General features: G+C 47.6%; 1 protein-coding gene across 2 annotated transcripts in view; it reads right to left on the minus strand.

Annotated features, from left to right (window-relative positions):
* Positions 1-14,539, minus strand: part of Tmem132c (transmembrane protein 132C) — a 305,762-nt gene extending 291,223 nt beyond the window's left edge. For both annotated transcript variants that reach the window (XM_087903619.1, XM_087903618.1), the window contains exon 1: positions 14,323-14,539. In XM_087903619.1, coding sequence (XP_087759745.1) covers positions 14,323-14,428 — 106 coding nt within the window. In that variant the 5' untranslated portion in view covers positions 14,429-14,539. The remainder of the gene's footprint in view (positions 1-14,322) is intronic.
* Between the last annotated feature and the right edge of the window lie 6,199 nt (positions 14,540-20,738).

The following is a 20,738-nucleotide window of genomic DNA, read 5'->3' on the forward strand; positions in this document are numbered from 1 at the left end:
AAACAGCGACTTTTATGGAAATGACTGCTTGGGGCTGAGCTCAGATGAGAAGATTTAGAACAGAGACAAACTGTGTGAAGCCAGTGAAAATGCCCGTGACAGTAAGGCGGCAAAAATCACTAAGGGCCCTAGAGGGCGACTGAGAATTAGAAAACGGGATTTGAGTTACAGGTCATTTTTTTTTCTCGTCTTTGAAGGTGGGGTCTTTCAGCACAGCATCTTGTACATGCTTTCTGTTCTCCAACATGTCACCCCTCTCTGTGTGTTTTCAGTTGAACTTTTAAAACTGAGCCCCTATGTTTCTGGAGAAAACTCAGAAGCCATTATCAAACTAAATAAAGACATCAGAGGTGTGGTTCAGTCAGACAGATGGACTCACAGCCTCCTATGCTGTGCAGCTGGGGACAGAAAGAAAGAAGCCATTGCTACACTCCATTTCAGCTGTCTCATGTCTAAAAGCTAATGACTGCTGCAGGTGGTGCCTGCAGGCTTGCTTACATGTGTGCATGCATGTGTGCATGCATGTGCACATGCATGCATGAATCTAGGTGAGTATGCACATATGGGTATGAGTGTATTCACACACATACATGCACATAAGCACCAGCTTTTCATTTTCCCATGAAGAGTAGAAACCAGAAAGATGCAGTTATGTTGAAGGGGCAGCAAGAAAATTTTTTCTCTCAAGTCTCATCTCTAAGTTGGGGCATATCAGACTTCACAAACCAAAGTTGGGACTGATCCACCAACATATAAGAATGGCCACTCGGCCACTAAGGGGAGTCTTCTGTCATTGTTCCTTGGTCAGAAAGGCCAAAATTTCCACCTGGAGCCAGACATGGTGGCACATGACTTTAATATTAACACTCAGAGGCAAGTGAGTTCAAGGCCACCCTGGTCTATATAGTGAGGTGCAGCCAACCAGGGCTACACAGTGAGACCCATCTCAGCAACTGAACAATAAAGAGGAAGAAGCCATGGTGGGGGACAACTGCTCCTGGGGCTTCGATGCCCAAAAGTTCTGAGGAAGAGAGGAGAAAGGAGGGTTCTTCTAGAATCCTGTGAGCAGGTCCTGCAGGGTCACTCCGGACATTAAGATGACACTGGATATGTACCCCCCCCCAAATCCAGAGTTCTGTCTTCAAAGGTCAGAAGTCAGGTCAATATGAAAGAAATATGGGGTCCATTTTCAAACGGATTTGGATCAAGTGTGGGACATTCTTCCCCAACACTGGCCTTCACCATCCAAACCTATTAGAGTTAGGACAGAATCAAGTCTAGGAACCACATCTGATAAAAAGATACAGGCGAGCCATGGGCAAGAGGCAGTGTGAGATCGGAGTTGATTCCAGACTCAACATGTTTGCTGCAAATGACATGAACAGAAAAACTGTGGATGTCCAGTGGTGACGTGGGTAGTTTTGATCACAGTCATATTAGGTAGAAGAATGCCCGAGAATACACTTCCAAGGGATCCCACAGGGACAACTTATTTGTAAGTAGATCAGAAAATTACATAGAAACCCATATACAGAGAAGTAGGGGTGATGTACAGAAATTAATCTAGAGAGAGAGTCGAAAAGCATGTGAGATTCTTTTTAGTATTTCTGCAATTTCTTTCAAAAATCTAAAATTATTTTGATTCAGGAATTTCTCTGTACATACTGGACAGTGCTGAAGACACAGTTTTATGTGTGCCCAGGGTGCATGTGGCAATGTTGGGAGTCACTTGGATTGGCATTATTTGGAGAGAGCACGCTGCAGGCAAGAACTCCTGCCCAACACACCCCTTCCCCTTGTCAGCACATCAGTTTGGTGAGGTTGAGAAACACAGAGTCAACATTTTAAAGAAAGAGAAATCCCGTCAATCACTGGCAGAACTGGGGTAGCTGCTGGGCTACGACCCAGAAGCCAGCACCATTTGGTGGCAATGACATTGTCCTTCTAGGCCTTTGTTCTCTGTGACTCAGCCACTGTCACTCAATCTACAGCAGGTCTACCAAGTATGCTGTGGTCCTGTCCACCAGCTCAATGTGTCTACCATTTCTCTCTCCTGATGTCAACACGTTTCTTCTTTTGGGAAGGTTGTTTTTCCAGTTTAGTCATGTGCACTGGATGGTGTTCTAACTTCCCTTTAGTTGATGTGATAAAACACAATAACTCAGAGTTACTTAGAGGAGGAAAGGGCTGATCTGTCTTACACTTGTAAGCCACAGTCTATCCTTGAGGAACATCAGGGGAAGAACTCAAGCAAGAATCTGAGGCAGAAACCATGGAGGAACATTGCTTATTCAGAGATTCATGCTTAGGTAGCTTTCTTATACAGTCCAGGACTACGTGCCTAGGGTATGGTACTGCCCATAGTGGGCTGAACTCTCCTGCATCAATTAACAATCAAACCAACCCCCAGAGAGACATTCCTACAGGCATCTGATATAGGCAACTCCTCACTGAGGCCTTCCACTCAGATGATGGTGGGATGTGTCAAGTTGACAATTAAATCCAACCAGGACAGATGGGAACTGCAATATGTGTGTGGGGCCCAGTACAGGGATACCATGTGATGACCAAACATGGGACCCTAATAATGCTTCATCATTTCCACTCAATGCAGTAGACAGCGGCAGAGATGGGAACCAGTTGCTCCAAGGGCTTAAAAGCAATGTCATGCCTCCTTCTTAGTAGATTAGGGCAGGCGTACTTGGGAGCAATGAGCACATACGGACATGAGATTTTGTTTTCTAAGACCACTGAACAAAAAACATAATGTGAGCCAAGACAGGGAAGTACAGATAAGCCTGGGACATCTCATATCCAGAAAGTAGGGCAGAGCTTGAAGAAAACTGAAGACCTGTCAAAACAACAACAGACCTCACTGTAAAAATGGTTCCCATGGCCAAATTTAAGATATTTTAAGCTTCAAAATAAACAGGAGTGGTAATAAAAATAAAGATAGGTACAAGAGGAATCTGGGTTTAAAATGAAAGCCTGAAACTCTACCAAGAATTGGGATATCTGAAGTCTCCATATGCCCTTGCCATAAAAATACCTATCGATTAAAAAATTATTTAGAAGATAGCACAGCCGGGAAGCCTGGAGGAGATCACCTTGATCAAGTCGCCAGAGTAGGTATTTCTTTAAGGGGATGTGCTTAGCTGTGAGCCTGATAAATGACCTTAGTCATGGTTAGATGGACAGCTCACCATGTTGGGGAAGAGACAGAGGCAGAAGAATGAGGCAACTGGTCATGTTGAACCCAGAGTCAGGAAAGACAGAGACAGAGAGGTGATTGCGGATGCTCGGTTCACTTTCTCCTTCTGACACCCTAGCATATGGGATGTTGCCACCCAGAGTGGACAAATCTTCCCACTTTAGGCAAACTCCATGAAAATGCCCTCACAGACATGTCGAGACGTGTGTTTCTAGGTGATACTAAATTCAGTGAAGTTGACAGTGAAGATTAACCAGTACAGTTGTGGAAAGACTAGCCTGCACCTTCAACAGTGTCAAGGTCATGAAATGCAAAGAAAGACTGAGAAAAGTAAGGAAGCATTAGGTTAGAGAGATGGCTAAGTGGTTAAGAGCACTAGCTCCTCTTCCGGAGGTCCTAAGTTCAATTCCTGGACTCACATGGTAGCTCATAACCACTTGTACCCCTTGCTCTGGGGGAGCCAACACCCTCTTCTGGCTTTTGTGGGCCCTGGACTCAGGTGCACAGCCACACATGTGGATGCACACAGTGCACACATTACTTAAAAAATAAGCAAACAAATGAAAAGGGACAAGGATAGTTACAAAGTACATGGAGTTCTGAGCTTGACTGCTTGTTACAGGGGACAGTACCGAGACTAGAGGAAGCCACACCTTGGGTCTGAGGACCAGACGGGGTATCAGAAAGATGAGTATTCCTGGTTTCAATGTTTCCCTCTAGCTTTGTAAGAGAGAGCCTGTCTTAGTTTTTAAGGAAATCAAAGCACATTTGGAATGTCTTGCAGTTCACCACAGATTTGACTGTTAATTTAATGGGAGCCTCACTGAGGCTGTGGCAAAGGACACAATTATGTGACCGTGAGAACTGGGTGGGTGGGAGGTGTCCAATCTCAGGGGCAGCTGGTATTGCCTGAAGGTGGCGGGAATTTAGAAGAAAAAACTGTCCCTCTTGGCTAGCTGTGATTTGGGAAGAAAACAACAGCCTTGAACCCAAGTGATGACATTATTAAAGAAGAGAAGGATGAAACACCCAAAAGAGAAAACCAACTCTTCCTTGCCCAGAACCCAGTCCCCGAGGACTCTCTATTAGCCAAGGCTACCCAGGATCAGAATCAATGTGTGCAGGAAGGGAGCCTTGTCGTGAGCAACCAGCTCGGAAGACAGAAGCAGCTCGGGCCAATTGCTGCCAGCCAGCTGCAGGGAAGTCCAAAACTGTAGCTCAAAACCCAACATTGCCTTTGGGGGGTAGACCATTCTGTTGGTATAATGAGGACTTCATCTCCCTGGATGGGACCCATCTATGTCCAAGAAATCCTCCTATGCACTCCAAGTCTACCGAAATACACACTACATTCAAAATTTAAAAATTAAATAAAAATTCAAAATAAAAATAAAAAAATAAAATTCCCCAAATAAATGAAACCCAGAATGTCTGATCAAATATCTGGGCTCTGTGGTCTAGCCACAGAGAACTGCAGAACTGAAGACCTCAGGCGTGTGGGGGAGGGGAGACTGCCTCCAAAGCTAGACGGAGACCTCTTAGGCAAAGCCACTAAATGTTTCTCCTCACAGACCCGATGCTCAAGGGCAGGACCATGGCCAGGGGGTCAACTGAGCATCAGGAAGGGATGGGCTCCAAGTAGGAAAACATACTTTGTTAACAGAATTTATGTGCACAAGATGAAACTGTTTGGATTTTGAAGAGAAATGAGAAAAGTCTACAGTGAGTCAATTCATTAATGAAATGGGAACCCGGGGCTGTGTACTGACCCAAAACATTTACAAAAGCTAAAGAAAAGAACACACTTCTAGTTAGAAAACTGGAGATGCCACACAAACCTGGGGCAGAACAAATCACCCCAGATGGAGACTTCTCGCAGGGTATACGTCTCTGCTCAGCAAGGATGGCAGAGGGGAGCCTTGAGGGCTGATGTATGTGGCCAAGGCTTTAGAAATCCCACCCAGAGTTCCTTTGTAGTCCTGGGTAGGAGAGGGGGATTGGGAAAGAGGACCCCTTCCATTCGGCTGGGAGGGGGTCAGCAATGGAGAGCCTGGTCCACAGCCAGAGCTGGAGCCACGTCAGATGGGGGCGGCGGAATGGATAAGTGAATAAATGATTTCCAAAGCAGAGAGAACACTCTGAGCAGGAGATGTGTTGGTTGTGGGGGGACGTGTGTGTGTGTGTACATACATGTGGTTGGCCTCATGTGTACCTGCCAACATGAAGAGGCAAGATGTCAATCTTGGGTGTTATTCCTCAGCTATTAGACACATTTTCTTTATGAGGCAGGGTCTCTTACTGGCCTAGAACTCACTGATTTGGTCAGGCTGGCAGGCCAGTGAGGCCCAAGGATCCACCCATCTCTGCCTCCCTAGCAATGGGATTACAACTGAGAAACGGTAAGCAGAACTTTCTACGTGGGTTATGGGAATCGAAATTTAGTCCTCGGTCTCATGTGGCAAGCACTTTCCTCACTGAACCTTCCCAGTGTTCCTGGAGAGCCCTGGAAAGTGACTGCTTCTGCATAAGTCTGAGAATCCACCTGACTCCGCATCCCGGGAAGGGGCTTCTCGGTCTTGGTAGTAACATTTGGCTTTTGGTCCTTTAACGGTTGTGAGACACTTGGCTTCGCCACAGATCATCTAGTCCCCTTGTGTCAGCATCATTCTTTTTAAAAGAAAGCATTTGTATTTTATGTGTATGGATGTTTTGCCTAAATTGAACGTAGGCATGTGCTCTTGACCCCCAAGCCATCTCTCCTGCCTCAAATTTCTGTGCATCTTCATTCCTTTCATACTCTCTGTCCTAGGGCTTAGATGGAGCCTCAAACTCCAGAGACTGATCCAGCCAATCAGAAACTCCCATTCCCTCTGCCACATTGAAAGGCTCAAGTATAGGTAACTTTTGTCAAGTGACTCACTCCTGAAATTTCCACGATCATTTAGGAAGTCAGTGTCTTTGGGATGGGTCTGCTCTACAGAAGGAACATAACTGTCGGGGGAGCTTCACATGACAGAGGCAACTGCCCACAATGATGACAAAGTTATTCAGAGGAGACAAAGAGTGTCCTGCCTGGCACCTGGATCCAGCTGGGCTTGAAGCCCATAAAGATCTTTCAGTTACCAGCACTAACACACTGCTGCAGACAAGAAGCTGGGATGTTTAGCTTTCTCAGATGAAGATGCAGAACTGAAAACTGAACAGCTCAGCATCCATCCACAGCTCGCCACCAGGCAGGTGCATGGAAATCACATCAGTAGCGAAACACAAAGTCATTGCTTCCCATGGAAACAAAATGATGAAACAATGTTTCCAAGGCTGTACTGTTCATGGTGTGCTTTTTTTATAGTGCAAGATTTCTTGTTTATTTTGGTGCCAATTTTTTCTAAGAAAAATTATTGTTAAGATATAATTCAATGGTAAGAGCAGAAATTAGCAATGTATACACACATGTATATTGGACAATAGAATGGTCTTCAAAATTTCTTTAGTTTGAGAATATAAGAAACCGTTATTGCCTCACAGAGTCCCTAATGGGTCACCACATGCCAAAGCAGGTGACATTATATCAGCATTGTTATGGCCAGGAGTTCACAGACAAGGTAAGGAGACACAGACAAAAACAGATATTATAATTAAAGGCTGGGGAACTGGTTCAGCAAAACAAACAAAACCAGTCGATCACGGAATGGGTGAGAAAATTAATTAAGGGGCATAGCTTGGGGGCTGCTCTAGGCTGCTTTGATGGCTCTAGAAACTCAGGGGGGAGGTAGTGATTAAGAAAGGAATTCATGGAAGTGATGGCTGATGCATTTAAGGACAACATAAGTCCCAACTCTCTGTTGTCTGTGACAGATGGTCACCTCTCACGAAATGTGTCTTTCCTTTCCCTCTGAAATTGTCAGGTTCACTGTTCTGTTTGCTTCGACATCATTCTCAGGCCTTTCTAGAAATATCTTTCTGTGATGAGATAGTCTTGCGTGTTTCTTTCTGGCAGTGTTAACGTCACCAATTCTAACAGCAAATGTTCTGAACTTTTCTAACTATGTGTGATGGTTTGGTGGCCCCAGGAGACATCCCTCCTTTGAGCCTGTGACCAATTTCTTACTTAGGAAAAGGTCCTGTAGATGCATTATGTTGGAACTTACATTAAATCCTTATAAAGCTCTGGAGTGGGGGCTGGAGAGATGGCTCAGCGCCTGCTTTGCAAGCATGAGGACCTGTGTTGAGTTTGATCTCCGAAACCTGTATGAAAAGCTAGATGTGGTAGCTTATGCTTGCTTTTCCTGTGCTGGGTAGACAGAGACAAGTTGACCTCAAGGGTTCACTGTCCAACCAGCCTATTCTTTCTGGTGAGACCCAGGCCAGTGAGGCGGGTGTCTCAAAAAAACAAGTCTAAGGAATGACTGACACTTGAAGTTGCCTCCATCTGAGGCAATGACACACAATGACAGTGGGGAAGGGACCCACCCAGAAGACAGTCATGAGAACACAAGTCTGAGCAGAATATGCTACAGTCACAAGCCAAGAACCCAGGTGCTACCAGAAGCTGCAAGAGTCGAGAAAGCATCCTCCCTAGGAACCCAGACAAAGGTCTGGCCCTGCTGGTACCCTGACTTAGGACTCTGGTTCTGAAAGAGAATTATTTCTCTACCTTAGGCGGTAGATTAAGTGGCACAGAAGCTGCTCACTGTGTGGTGTCTTATCATGCCAGCCCTGGGAGAGAGATGTTACATGCCTCAGGCTCATGCATCTCGGTCCTGAAGACATAGGAAGTAGGTGTGGTCCTTGCTTCATAGGATAAAATCTGGGGCCCTGAAGAACTGTGCTGACTGTAATGGCCATGTCCATGAGGTCTCTGTGCTGGGAAAAACATTGTCTATGGATTTTGCTTTCAGCATCTACCCACCCACTTCCGGTAACAAATGGCTTTATGGTTTCCCTCTGGGAGAGATACTCCCATCAAGTATGACATGGTGGTCCTGTCAGTCACTTTCAACTGACTCTAGACAGAGGTGTACTCAGCTGGTCTAGATTACTGAAGACTATGCAGTTCCTTTTGTTGGTTTGCTTTGTCGTTCTACAGACAGAACCTAGGGTCCCCTACACACCAAGCAAAATCTTACCAATAAGTGACATCCCTAGCCCTGGGGAGTTCCTAAAAGACAAACATCATCATTTCTCCCCAACACACACACACACACACACACACACACACACACACACCACTCTCGAGTTCATCCCAAGTCCAAGAGTCTTTATTCCTAGAATCTACAACCTGAGCCAGACACAAAAGTCACTGTAATGACCAAAACTTCCCCTGCATCTAAGCTGTGGTGACCCATGGGAGGCCGACACAATTGTCAGCCACAGGGAGCCTACAGCAAGCAGCAAACTGTGCTCAGGAGACCCGGCCTGCAGACTTCTGTGGCATCTTCTGCTTGTGAACCCATAACTCCTTTCTTTTCTGAGGCCTCCCATGCTTCTGATGCTCACAGCCTGGGTTCTCCGAGCCGTTCCTCCAGAAATGGGCAGAACTGAGGCTCTGTATGAAGTTGCTCTTTCGGGGTCACCGAGTCTGACCCCAATTAGCCTGTAAGTGACACTTCTTCACACGGATCAAAGGGGGGTGCATCTTATGTAGAAAAGATATCAAATCCTTGGCGGCTTCAGGATCCCAACCATTTCAGAATTTTATTGTATTGCTAACAACTGTCGTGAGAGAAAGGATGTGTGTACATTGCCAAAGATGGGATGTCGGTTACTGGAGAGTAGCGTAACCCATTCTCTTGAAAATTTTGCTAACTCAGACACTAGTCTTGACCTTCCTCGTCTCCTAGAGGCAGCAATTTCTAAATCCCCAAGGTGTTTAAACAGGAAAATTGAGTAAAGGTAGGAGACAGAATACAGACCTGTAGGGACGGCAGCATCAGCACGCCCAAAGTGCCCACTCGGAAACAAGCCCGAGCCGATGAAATGTGATTTCTCACTGTCCTAGAAACTATATTGCAACAATCCTTAATCGACAATTCTCTTAGTGGCACCTAACACATAAGAGGGCATGCACTTCAAAATGATTTCATGTAGAGAGCAAAAACATACTGGAAATATACTCTTTTAAGGTCAGTCTAAAGCCTATGGAGCAGTATAAAGCAGCTTGAATCTAAGCCTTGATGAATTAAAGATGCATTCTGTAAACCTTAGGGCAACGGGTAAAACTGAATAGGAAGCACAAATGAGTCCATCAAGGAGATAAAATAGATTCCTAGAAAATGCTAAACCCTAAAGCAGAAAAAGTCACTGGAAGAGTAACGAGAAAAAGGACCATGAAGGGAAACAGTGTGTACAGTGTCAGTTCTTAATTTAAACACGAAGATAATTACATTACACATAAATAGTATAAACATGATGGTTAAAAGACAGAGATTAACAGACAAGTTAAAGAAAGGAAACCCAACTCTATGTTCTTTGTAAACCACCAACAATAAAATATAAAAGGCAATGATTTGGGGCTAGAGACATAGCTCAGTGGTTAAGAGTAAAGGCTGCTCTTTCAAAGGACCTGAATTTGAATCCCAGCACCCACACGGCAGTTTACAATCTTCTGTAGCTACAGTTTCAAGGGGTCTGCTTCCCTCTTCTGGCCTCTGAGGGCGCTGGACTCGCATGCATTCACTGTCCCCAGTGTCTAGAAATTCTTGTGATTTTGGCTTAGGGGATGATCTTCTAGATTTGGCACCAACAGTCCACTTATTAGGAGAAATTTTCATCAAAATTTAAAATCTGATTTTATAGGACAACTGAACAAAAATATCTTTCAGACACCGTCTGATGAGAACTCATATCCAGAACATAGAAATTGCCTGAAAAACATCAGTAAGAAAGGAAACAACTAATTTTTAAAAGTGGGCATGCAGCGTTTGAAAAAGTCATTTCATCAAAGGAGATGTACAGATGATCATGAAACCGAGGGACACATCACCTTATCTGTCAGAAGACTGAGAATAAACAAAACCCCAAAGAAGTAAATAAAACTTAAAAAGTAAAAAAAAAAATAATAATAAGTAAAATCCTGAAAAAGGGCCAGAGGGATGGCTTAGCATGTAAGGAGGCTTGCCACCAAGCCAGACAATCTGAGTTTCGCCTCTGGAGTCCACTAGGTGGAAAGGAGAGAACCACTTGTCTGAGCTGCCCTCTGTCCTCCACATACATGCACCCACACATATACACAAACACACTAAGAGAAAAGAGTCTGAAAGTCTCAAAGAAATACAAACTACTGGGCTACTGGAATTGGCAGACAAAAGAAACAGCAATAATATCAAGTGCTGCAAATGATACAAAATAACCCACTTGAGGAAAAACAAAAGGCCAAAGTTACCAAATCACTTGACAACACTCCAAGGCCTTGATACTAACCAGGAGGAACAAACGCATGCCACTCAAAACCTTGTCTGTGAATATTCATAACATTTTCATAATCAATAAAACCTGCAGTCCTTCAAATGGTCTTCATTTGAGAAACAAGAAAACGGAGCAGCATTCAAAGGAATATTACTCAGCATTCAAAAGGAATGCCCACCACTGGGGCAAAGGTGACTATGGAATGCATGATGCTGACTGCACAGCCGCAGATCTGAAAGCCACCCATGGTGTAAGCCCATCATGGTGTTGCTACTAAAATAGGAAAAGTCCAGAGACCAAGAATGGTGTGTCAGGAACTGTGGATGGAGGAGGGAGACGGCACAGGGTTTCTGAAGGAGATTTAAAAGTTGACACATTTGTATGTGTTAGTCCAAACTTACAACTATATATCTTAAAGGGGCAAATTTCATTGTATGCAATTTTCCCTCATTAAACACAACTTTTGGACAAAGAAGATGACTGGGTCCTTGAGGGACGGCTCAGTGTTTAAGAGTACTAGCTACTCTTCCAGATGACCCGGGTTCCATTCCCATCACCCATATGATGACGCATGACCATCTGTAATGCCAGTTCCAGGGGCTCCAATACCTTTTTCTGGCTTTCATGGGTACTGCATACATGGTGCACAGACTTATAGGCAGCAAACACTCACACACAATAAAAATTACAAAAAGATGATATACAACTCATAGAAAATAGAAGTAAGATCTTTTATGCTTGGTTATTTACTTATAAATCTGCATGCAGTTGTGCAATGTGGCTTATGAGTCTGACACAGACACTTCAGAAATCTGGATATCTTCACACACTTTCTCCCATTTTTAAGACTAAAAAACATGTTTTATTTAATTAAAATATAACTCTGTGCCTTCTCTCATTTTAAAATGCCAGCAATCTGCCTAGTTTTTGCGAACATCCTGTGGGCAGCCCATGTGTGCTGAGAGTCGGGCTAGAGGGGAGAACTGAGGCAAGTCAAGGTCTGATGGGGTATCCTCAGTGGGGTTTGGGGGACCTCTGGAAGGCTGAACAGATGGCGATGCTGATGGAAGAGGGTGGATGCGCATCTGAGCGGAGCCCCTGGACCCCACTGAAAGCATGGCCGAGGGCAGAGGAAAGGAACCCTTCTCATCCCCCCCCCAAGATCCCCCTAGGCGCCATAGTGCTGAGGCGCCATAGTGCTGAGGCGCCATAGTGCTGAGGCGCCAAAGAACTGCTTATCTTTACTTCATTCCTTTAGCGGACAGCACTGCTTTTGAAGCTACTTCAGGTCTCTAAAGCCTCCTCTAGTCAAAGGTGCCTGTGCTTCATGCACCACCGGTGAGGTGTGTGATGGCAGTGCCACGGGCACTGCTTGGAGCTCACACCCCCACGGAGGTCTCTGTCCACTGGGCCATATGCACATTGAAGTAACTGCGGACCTTACAACAGGTTCCAGTGAGTTAGCGGATCATGGCTGGATCCAACCTTTGCTGGGGCCCCACACCTGAGCAGAAGCCTTCACAGCCCTCCTGAGGAGCCCTTCAGTCCTTCAGACCCTTCTGCCTGCCATTGAAGGTTGGCAGGTGTAGCCTGTTTCAGCTCAAGTTGGATCTAAATCTCAGAGAACGATTCCTCTGTTTCAGTGCTCTGTCCTATTTATGGAAACTCGCAAGAACAACTGTGTTTTCTGCAATCCCTGGTGAGAGGCGAAGCTTCAGCATCAACAGTCAAAAACACACACTTCGGTGGGTGCTAATATCCGGACAGTTTCCCTGGGTTCCAGAAACCCACATAGAGATCCTTGTATATATATATATATAGTCCTGTTTGGCATGGTTTTTTTTTAAGACAGTGGAAATTTAAACAAGGATGAAAAGGTGTTTGTTTCTGTAAAACATTGTGTGGGGGAGCTGGGAGGTGGCTTATTGGCAGACTCACGCACGTGCACGTGCAACCTGGAGGACCTGAATCCCAGACTCAGAAAACTGCAGCAGAGCGGGGCAGAGGGAGCAGGCTGCAATTCCAGTGCTCAGGCAGTGATGGACAGGTTAGGGGTTCGCTGGCAAGAAGTCTTAGCCTAATGAGAGAGCTCTCTGCAAAGTGAGAGGCCCTGTCTCAAAAAACAAGGTGGAGACTGACTGAACGCAGAAGACACTATGGGTTGGTCGCCTGCCTCTGCACACAGGTGCAAACACACACCCGCCTGTGCACGCATGCCACATCTTACAGAGTAAACATCAGGCTGCTTTAGGGGAACACAGAATGAGCTGCAAGCTTTTGATCAACACTGCAAAGTGAAAACACATCTAGCAGACGATGCTTCCAGGACCAACCTTAGGAGCCCCACCGGGTGAAATCTAGCAAATCCAGGTGCCTAGGGGAGGGGGGGCGCTTTGTATCACATGGGCGGTCTCCACCATGCCAGCCCCACCCCAGCGCCTTCAATCGCCAGTCCAAGGTCTACACCGGCCACTGCAATAACAGCCTCTGCGTGATCCGAAGCGAAATCTAGGTCTCTTTCTCTTTTTCTTTCTAAATGTCCATTAAGCTATTTAGTGATCAGAATCCGCCGGGAGGTGTGTGCTGAGAGCAGCCTGTAGGTTAATAAACACCCCGAGCCCCAGTTTACCCGGGGCTCTGGGGAAACAGGACCCATTGGGAGGAAGCTCAGTGTACATAAAGCATGGTAGGCTTGTCTGGGGGAATGCTCCTGGAATAAGGGGCACCTCCACCCCCCACCTCCACCCCCAGTTTCACATAGCACAGTAAGGACTTTTGTAAAGCAAATTCCACTTTTTAAACACCAATTGACAACTTGTCTGCCCGGATACATTTCCAACACAGCCCTGGAGCACTGGGCTGTAGAAAGGTCTTGACATCCGTGCCTGGCGGGTGAGAGAGGAACCTCAGTCCGGTCCTTGTCAATGGCTAAGGTTGAACCCGCCTCACTGCGGGAGAGCACAGGACACCGTAGAACATACGAGCTTAACCTATAGCACGCTAGAACCTCACCAGGGCGCCCCGACCGCACCCTGGGGTTCCGGGACTCTGAGTGCCTGAAGCCAGTGGCTCTGGATCTTCAGACTCGCCCGCAGACAACCTGACCCACAGAGGGGTAATAATCCGACTTAGCGACCTTAGCAGCAGCGAGAGCCCTGGGAAGTCTGCGTCAGCCCGTTTGCACAAGTCTCCAGAAACCTGCAGAGTCCTAGTTCCCACCGCTCCGGGAAAAGGACCGAAGTGGGAGCCTGTCAGTGGACTCGCTGGGAACCAAAGTCGCCTGATGCTCCCAACGCCACCGCTCGGTATAAATGTGGGGCGGAAAGTCCTGGGTTTCTCAAAGCTGTGAAAGGGGCCGCGGGAAACTGGGGTCCTCCCCGAGCCCCGCTGCTGCACCAGGTCTAGCATGTGTAGCTCCATAGAGAACTCAGGGTGCAGCCCAGACCCAGAGTCCGGCAGCCACGCCCCCCGCTCCCCCCTCCCGCTCCGCTCTCCGGGAGGCAGCAGGGCTTCGGGGTGGGCTGCAGCGGCGGATCCCCAACCGCAGCTCAATGGCTCGCAACTGCGGCCGGAATTCGCTGTCTCGACAACTGGGGGCTCTCGGTGGGACCCGGAGTCCTCATCAACAGCGCTACCCTCTCTACCCGCGACCTGGCTCCCCCTCAGCCCCCGAGGGACCCTGTGATCCCCGATAGCGTTCGCCTTACCTTGACCCAGCAGAGCGGCCAGTACCAGGCTCAGTGCCCTGTACCGCGCCGCCCACCCCGGGGCCGCGCCCTCGAAGCGCATCGTGGTCGCTGTCACGCCACCCATCGCCAGCTCGGGCCCCGCGCCGGCTGCCCCATGCCCGGGGCCGCCCCCGGCAGCGCTCCGGCTCCCGCAGCTGCTCGTGCGCTGGTCCAGACAACTTTTCTCCGGCTGCAGCCGCGGTCCTGCTGATCCCGCCCCCGGGCCCGCCCTCTTCGGGCCCTCCCACGACACCCTCCGGATCCGCCCACCTCCGGCCCCGCCCGCGGCCGGATGGAAGGAGGATGCTAGAGGGGCCAGGAGGCCCGGGGCGCGCTGGCCTTGGGACCAAGACTGGGGGCAGGAACAAGGCGCCTTGGAGATTTAAAATCCTCTTCTCCCACAGCGGACCCCCGGCTTTCAAGCTTCCTGCCTCCACGCAGCGACGTCCTACAGGATGGCTCTGCCCAGGTGCCCGCCACGCGGGATGGCGCTGAACCCTTGAGCTCTGAGTCTTACCACCTCCCATGGTCACCGCGAGGTCTCGCGGTCGTCAGTTCCCCGTCGGTAACTTCAGGTCATCTTCTGCTGAGGTCTGGGGACACCTGGAATTCAATGTCTCTTGCAGCTGTGGAGGAACTATCTAGGTGAACGATTGGACTCAATGGGACGTATACCAGTGGTTCAGTGGGATGTGTACCGATACGTGTGCTCCGTGGAGAAGGCTAGACTCGTTTTTCTGTATCTCACCCAATTATGTATATTCAATTATCCAAGCTTAAAACAAAACAACGTCGTGTCTCCCCCCCCCGCCCCCACGCCAGACACCATGCCCCAAAAGTGTCCTTGTTTCTCCACACACTCCCGAACCTACTCCCCCCACCCCCACGCGATTTCCTGGTGCTCCCTTCTGGTGTCACTAGGTTCCAGCAATGTCCCTGCTTGCTTACTGAGGCTAGGGTTTGTTTCATGGGCTGCTCAGGAGCCTGGGCAGTGTGCTGCGGATAGGACCTGACACCCTCGCGGGGCTGGACGTGAAAGGTTCTGAAGCTGGAAGCCTAGGACTCTTATCTGCCACCAGCTCTCCAAACCTGGGTGTCCCCACCCTGGTCTGAGTCTCAAACTGCACAGGCTGGGGGTCTCTTTCCCACCGAGGGCTAATGGGATTGTACTGGCCAGTCCTTCGGAAAAGCTTTCAAAACAAAACAAACATAACCGTGATTGATGCAGAAGAAACACCAGGGAAAGGCCCGACTTTTCCAACCCCCAGGTCTTGAGACAGCATAAGAAGTCCGAGGGTGCTCGGGTCTTGAAGAGGAGCTCATAGCAGAAAGGCGACCCTGCTCTCACAGACCTGGGTAGCAGTGGCTTTCTATTTAGGTGATGCCGGCAATGGCCCAACCCTCCAACTCAATTCACTACTGTAGACACATCCTTGGGGAACAATAGCAAAGTCACTTGGGCCCCTAGAATCCAAGGCACATTTTCTCATTTTTTTAGAAGCCTGGAAATCTACAGAGAATGAATTTTTTTTTTATTGAAATGTTTGGTCCCCTACCACCAGGGAGAAACTCAGCAGTCCAAGATTTCAGACTGAATGATGGGGTCTGCTCCACCCCCGTCTCCTATTCCAGAATAGGAATAAAGAATAAAGCCCCGAGTGGGACCTCGTCACCTTGTCTACAGCCTGAATCACCAGACAGGCACCTGCTGTCCTCCAGCCCCATGAACCTCCGATGCATCTCCCCTCCTGGTTCTTCCAGAATGAACAGAAAGAGACCAAAGAAAACGGAGTTTCCCTTCTGCAAGCCTCACTTTAAGATTGCCTTTAATCTGCCATGTGACCCTCTAAACATCAACCAAGCACTCACATAGTTTCAATAAATGGGACAGAGGACTGTCGGTCCCTTTATCTCAGCTAGGGAAACCCACAGGTTCCCGGGGCTAACAAAGTTTCCTGTATTTATTTATTTTTTTAAAGCCCCGTATTATTGAACCTCAAAATCATTAATTCTTTAACTGAAATTGCTTCCAGATGCTTGCCTGAGTCTCATAAGCGACACCAGGGACCACTAATCTCCTCAAAGGGTATTGCAAAACTCCCCGTAGGCTGTGGGCACATGGAGACAATTACCATGATTTATAGGAGGGCAGAGTTATTGGCAAGAGAAAGCCCATGGCCTCCACATGTGCCCAGGGCTTCTAACTGAAAGAGGCCGCTTTTTAGATTTATTTTGTTCAAGCTGAAATCTTAAGTGGTTGACATTGCATTAAACGAAGTATAGAACTTGTTGGTGTGGCTTAGAGTGTCTTGCCCTGTCTGCTTCCAAGCAGGGTGTGTGTCTGCGTATTGCTGTTATGTGTTAAATGAGCAAATGCTATTGGTGGTATGACAAGGACAGCTATAGATCGACCTCATAAAGTAGCTGTGGTCAGTTTGCAAGGCAAACGGCATCTTAAGTCTGTTGCTTACTGGTGGACGTAGAAAACAGGGAAGGAAGAAAAATAGGAAATACACGTTAAGCTCATTATGCCAGTGATGCCCAGTATAGACGGATGCATCGAAACAATTCTCGGAATAACACGTGTCATTCAGTCACTTGACATACACTGTTTCTGGTCACCAGCTGGTTTCTAGAGGGTTCTGAGGATGGAGTAGACCAAGGTCCCCTGATGGTTATCCTTGATGGATGGAATTTAGACTCATGTGGAAAGAAGCCTCTGAGGTTGTCTGTGAGGGGGTTTCTAGATTGGTTTACCCGATGAGGACACATCTTGAATATGGGCAGTGACATCCCATGGGGTGGGGTCCTGGATGGAATAAAAAGGAAAAAAATGAACTGAACCCCAGCATTCATCTCTCTCTGTGTCCTGGCTGTGGGTGTCACATGTCCAGCTTCCTCACGCCCCTGCTGCCATGCCTTCCCCGCCATGATGAACTGTGCCCTCAGACAGTGAGACTGTCTCCTGACAGTTTTCTCTCTTGACGTGCTCTTGTCAAGTATTTTGTCACAGAAATGAGAGGTCCTACACTCTGATTTTTTCGTGCATGGCAGAGGGGAGCTCCCGGGAGGTGGATGACTAAGGCTGTCCGTCCATTATGAGCTGTGACTTTCGGTAATGCTTTAGGAGAAAGTACCATTGTGAGGTGGGGACAACTTTCAGGATGACGAATGGAGGTGAATTGGGACATTTTAGGAAAATCCACAGTGCAAACTCCAGGCCCTGGTGGCGCATGACCCCTGGGGGCAACAGAGGATGCTCAGGACTTCTGTGTGCATCTGGGGAGGCCTGGACCACAGTCAGGCAGGGTGGATAAGTGAAGTGATTGATGGACCTGTGAAATTGTGAGAGAGGAGGAGGCATCTTGAGCAGCTGAATCTGGGGTTTTCCTGTCTGTAGTTGGGGAATTCTGGGAATGGGGGGCAGCCTAGGCCACTGGTTAGGAAACTGAGGCCCTTAGAGAAGGTTATATCATTGCTCTGAAAATCAACTTTCCACCAGAGAGTAGGCTCAGGTAGTAAAGGTACTTGTCACCAAGCCCAAGGACCTTAGTTCAGCCCCCAGGATGTTCATGGCAGAAGGAGAGAAGCGACTCCCACAGGCCAGGTGTCCTCTGACCTCCATACACGCACCACATGGTGCACCTCAACCTTTGCATGTAGATAAATATAAAATCAACTCTCTAAACACAAATTTTGATGCCCCCAGGCTGAGAGTTACAAGACCACACTTAGTGTGATCTGACAATATGTTTCCATGTGGCAAACCCCAGATTAAGGAGGAGGGAGCAGGGGCTGGAACATAAATCCAGGACCCCCTCCTTCCCTCCCTGAGTGAGAGAAAGCATCCCACCTTGGACCATCCAGTAAGGACATAACTATTTAGGGACTGACTTCTGGGCATTTTCTTTCCACTCTGGCTCGTTTTTCTGATGTTTGGTTAATATTCCATCCTGTGTTAGCTCCGACCTGCTCAACTCTGTGCTCGCAGCTCTATAAGGCGCATCTGTGCAGAGAGGGGCACTCTTCTCGTGAGGAATCACCATGGAGCTATATAGATTATATCCCTGTCTAACCGATGAGGAATCTGAGATGGAAACATTAGCTCATTTAGTCAGCTATGGTGATGACAATTCTCCAAGCACCCTATGACCCTGTCGTCCTTTATTGTCTTCGGTTCACAGATAGGGAAACTGATGTCGAAATGGGTGACGCAGCTCTTTAAGACTTCCCAGCTTGGAAAAGGTTAGGGGTAGTTAACCTGGAGTAGCCTACTCGCTCACAATTGCTCACTGGGGTGATTTGTGTCCAAGCTTGTGCCCATGTGTGTCTGCTTCTGACACCAGGTATCTGAGTGATGTTTACCGGGTCTTACTCGTGATGATGGGGTCTTTGTGTGATTTTTTTTCACTCATTAGACAGTTCTATTTCAAACATTGAAGAATGATTGTTCTATGACAATGTTGCTGACAGTCTCCCGGTCATTCATCCTAACATAGACTCTGTATAGCTGAATATCCCTTGATGGGAACATGGCCCAGTTTCCTCAGTGAGGTGTGAGACGCGTGTACAGCTCACCTGTGAGAACATCAGGACTGATGCTCAGATTCTTCCGTCCACCTCACACCCTATGTCCCCTATGATACCTGTTGGATACACTTCTTCTCGTGCCTTGTTCAATAAGACCTACAGAACGAAATCTCTGCTGCTCGCTCCTCTGTCGTGGTTCAAGAGCAGCAGACGTTCACTTACTATAGGAAATGGGTCAGTACACTTCAGATTAGGTCACAAATGAAATTAGCTCTGATGCATTTCTGTAAGTACATTTTCTACATCATCATCACCATCAGCATCATCGGCATCCTCACCCTCAGCATCGCCATCCCCACCAGCATCACCCTTTCCCATACGGAAGTGTTTGGCAGTGTTAGCTCACTCTCACGACCATCCCAGGGTGTTACTGTGGTTATTAAGTTCATTTATAGACCATTTCTGATGGCAGATGGAGAATGGAAGGATTTTGTCCAGTGTCGTGAAGCTAAAATTGTCAGAACTGGGATTCTAAACCAAGATCTCTGGGTACAGGAATCCCTCACCGACTAAACCATTCTCAGCCATTGCTGTTCACATCCCACTGGGGCCTTGTTAAAATGTTGATTCTTGACTGTGGATCTGGAGGTCTGGCGGTCCCTGACCCTGCATTTCTCAAAAGCCTCCAGGTGGCGTGGAGTGGTAGGACAGTGGGTCCTTCTTTGAGTAAGAATTTCTCTACCCTGCTCTTTACCTGCAAAGCTGCCTTCTCACCATCCCAACCACAAGTATCTGGACGTTTCATCCAAATTAACTCTCTATTATTTTTTAATAAGCAACCACGGTGAGCAAACTGATCTGTGATATCATCTCAGAAACACGAGACTGCACTGCTTTGGATGAAGTAAGCTAACAGTTGCTCACTGCACAGTGAGTCCAGGGTTTGGACAGGGCTAACAGAGGCCAACTCAGGTCAAGGCACCAGCTACTCCATCACCTGTTTCCTGAGGGACCCCAGTGAACACAGTCCCCTGCTAACCACTGAGGAACCTAAAACATGGGATGAGAGACAGCTGTCTGGTGTTGGAAGCCACCAGAATTTGAGGTTTATGTGTTACCACACTATAGTGTAATCCATTACCATCAATACATCAGCCATTGATGTGCGTTGAGTGACATTTACTCAACTGTAACCCTGGCCTTTGTGGTCATGGAATTCTGGGGGCAGCGTTGACTCTCTGGTCATCTTTTAATTCTTATGTAGCTGTTGAGTGATGGTTATGAGCAAGGTCCCTTGCCTGTAGGGAACCCACTGGGAGAGCAAGCCACATACAAACTAGTCTGAATTCATACAGTGAGAAATTCCAGCAAGGAGAGAAGAGGTTTCCAATTTGACTCAAGTATAGTAACTTATGGTTGGTGTCTACAGAGGTAGGGAGAGTGACCAACCTCCATGAACATATGGGTGGCACTAACTGACCCCAATGGGCTATCAAACATGAGACATGGATTTGGGAGGAAGATGTGTTGGGGAGGAGGGAGGAAGGGAGGCAGGAAGAGAGGTGGTTATGACTTTCGGACCTGCGAGATGCAGTCCATGTTATAACCCAGCCAAAGGCCACACTAACCCTTCAGGCTTCCGTATTAAGACCTCCTGTTCACCATGACACCGATTTTGCTCTGTTGTCTGATGTCCTTGCTTTTGCTTTGTTAACGGGACACTCATAATTCATAAAGACCTACATTTTGAATATTTATTGGGGGAAAAACTCAGTTCAAACTTTGCCACCACTATGACATCACACGGCACAATTATAATGTCAGTTCCCCTCCCGGCAGGCAGTGGGAGCAACTGGGTTATTATG

Source organism: Myodes glareolus, chromosome 2, assembly GCF_982192425.1.
Source record: "Myodes glareolus chromosome 2, mMyoGla1.1, whole genome shotgun sequence".
NCBI classification, from domain to species: Eukaryota; Metazoa; Chordata; class Mammalia; order Rodentia; family Cricetidae; genus Myodes; species Myodes glareolus.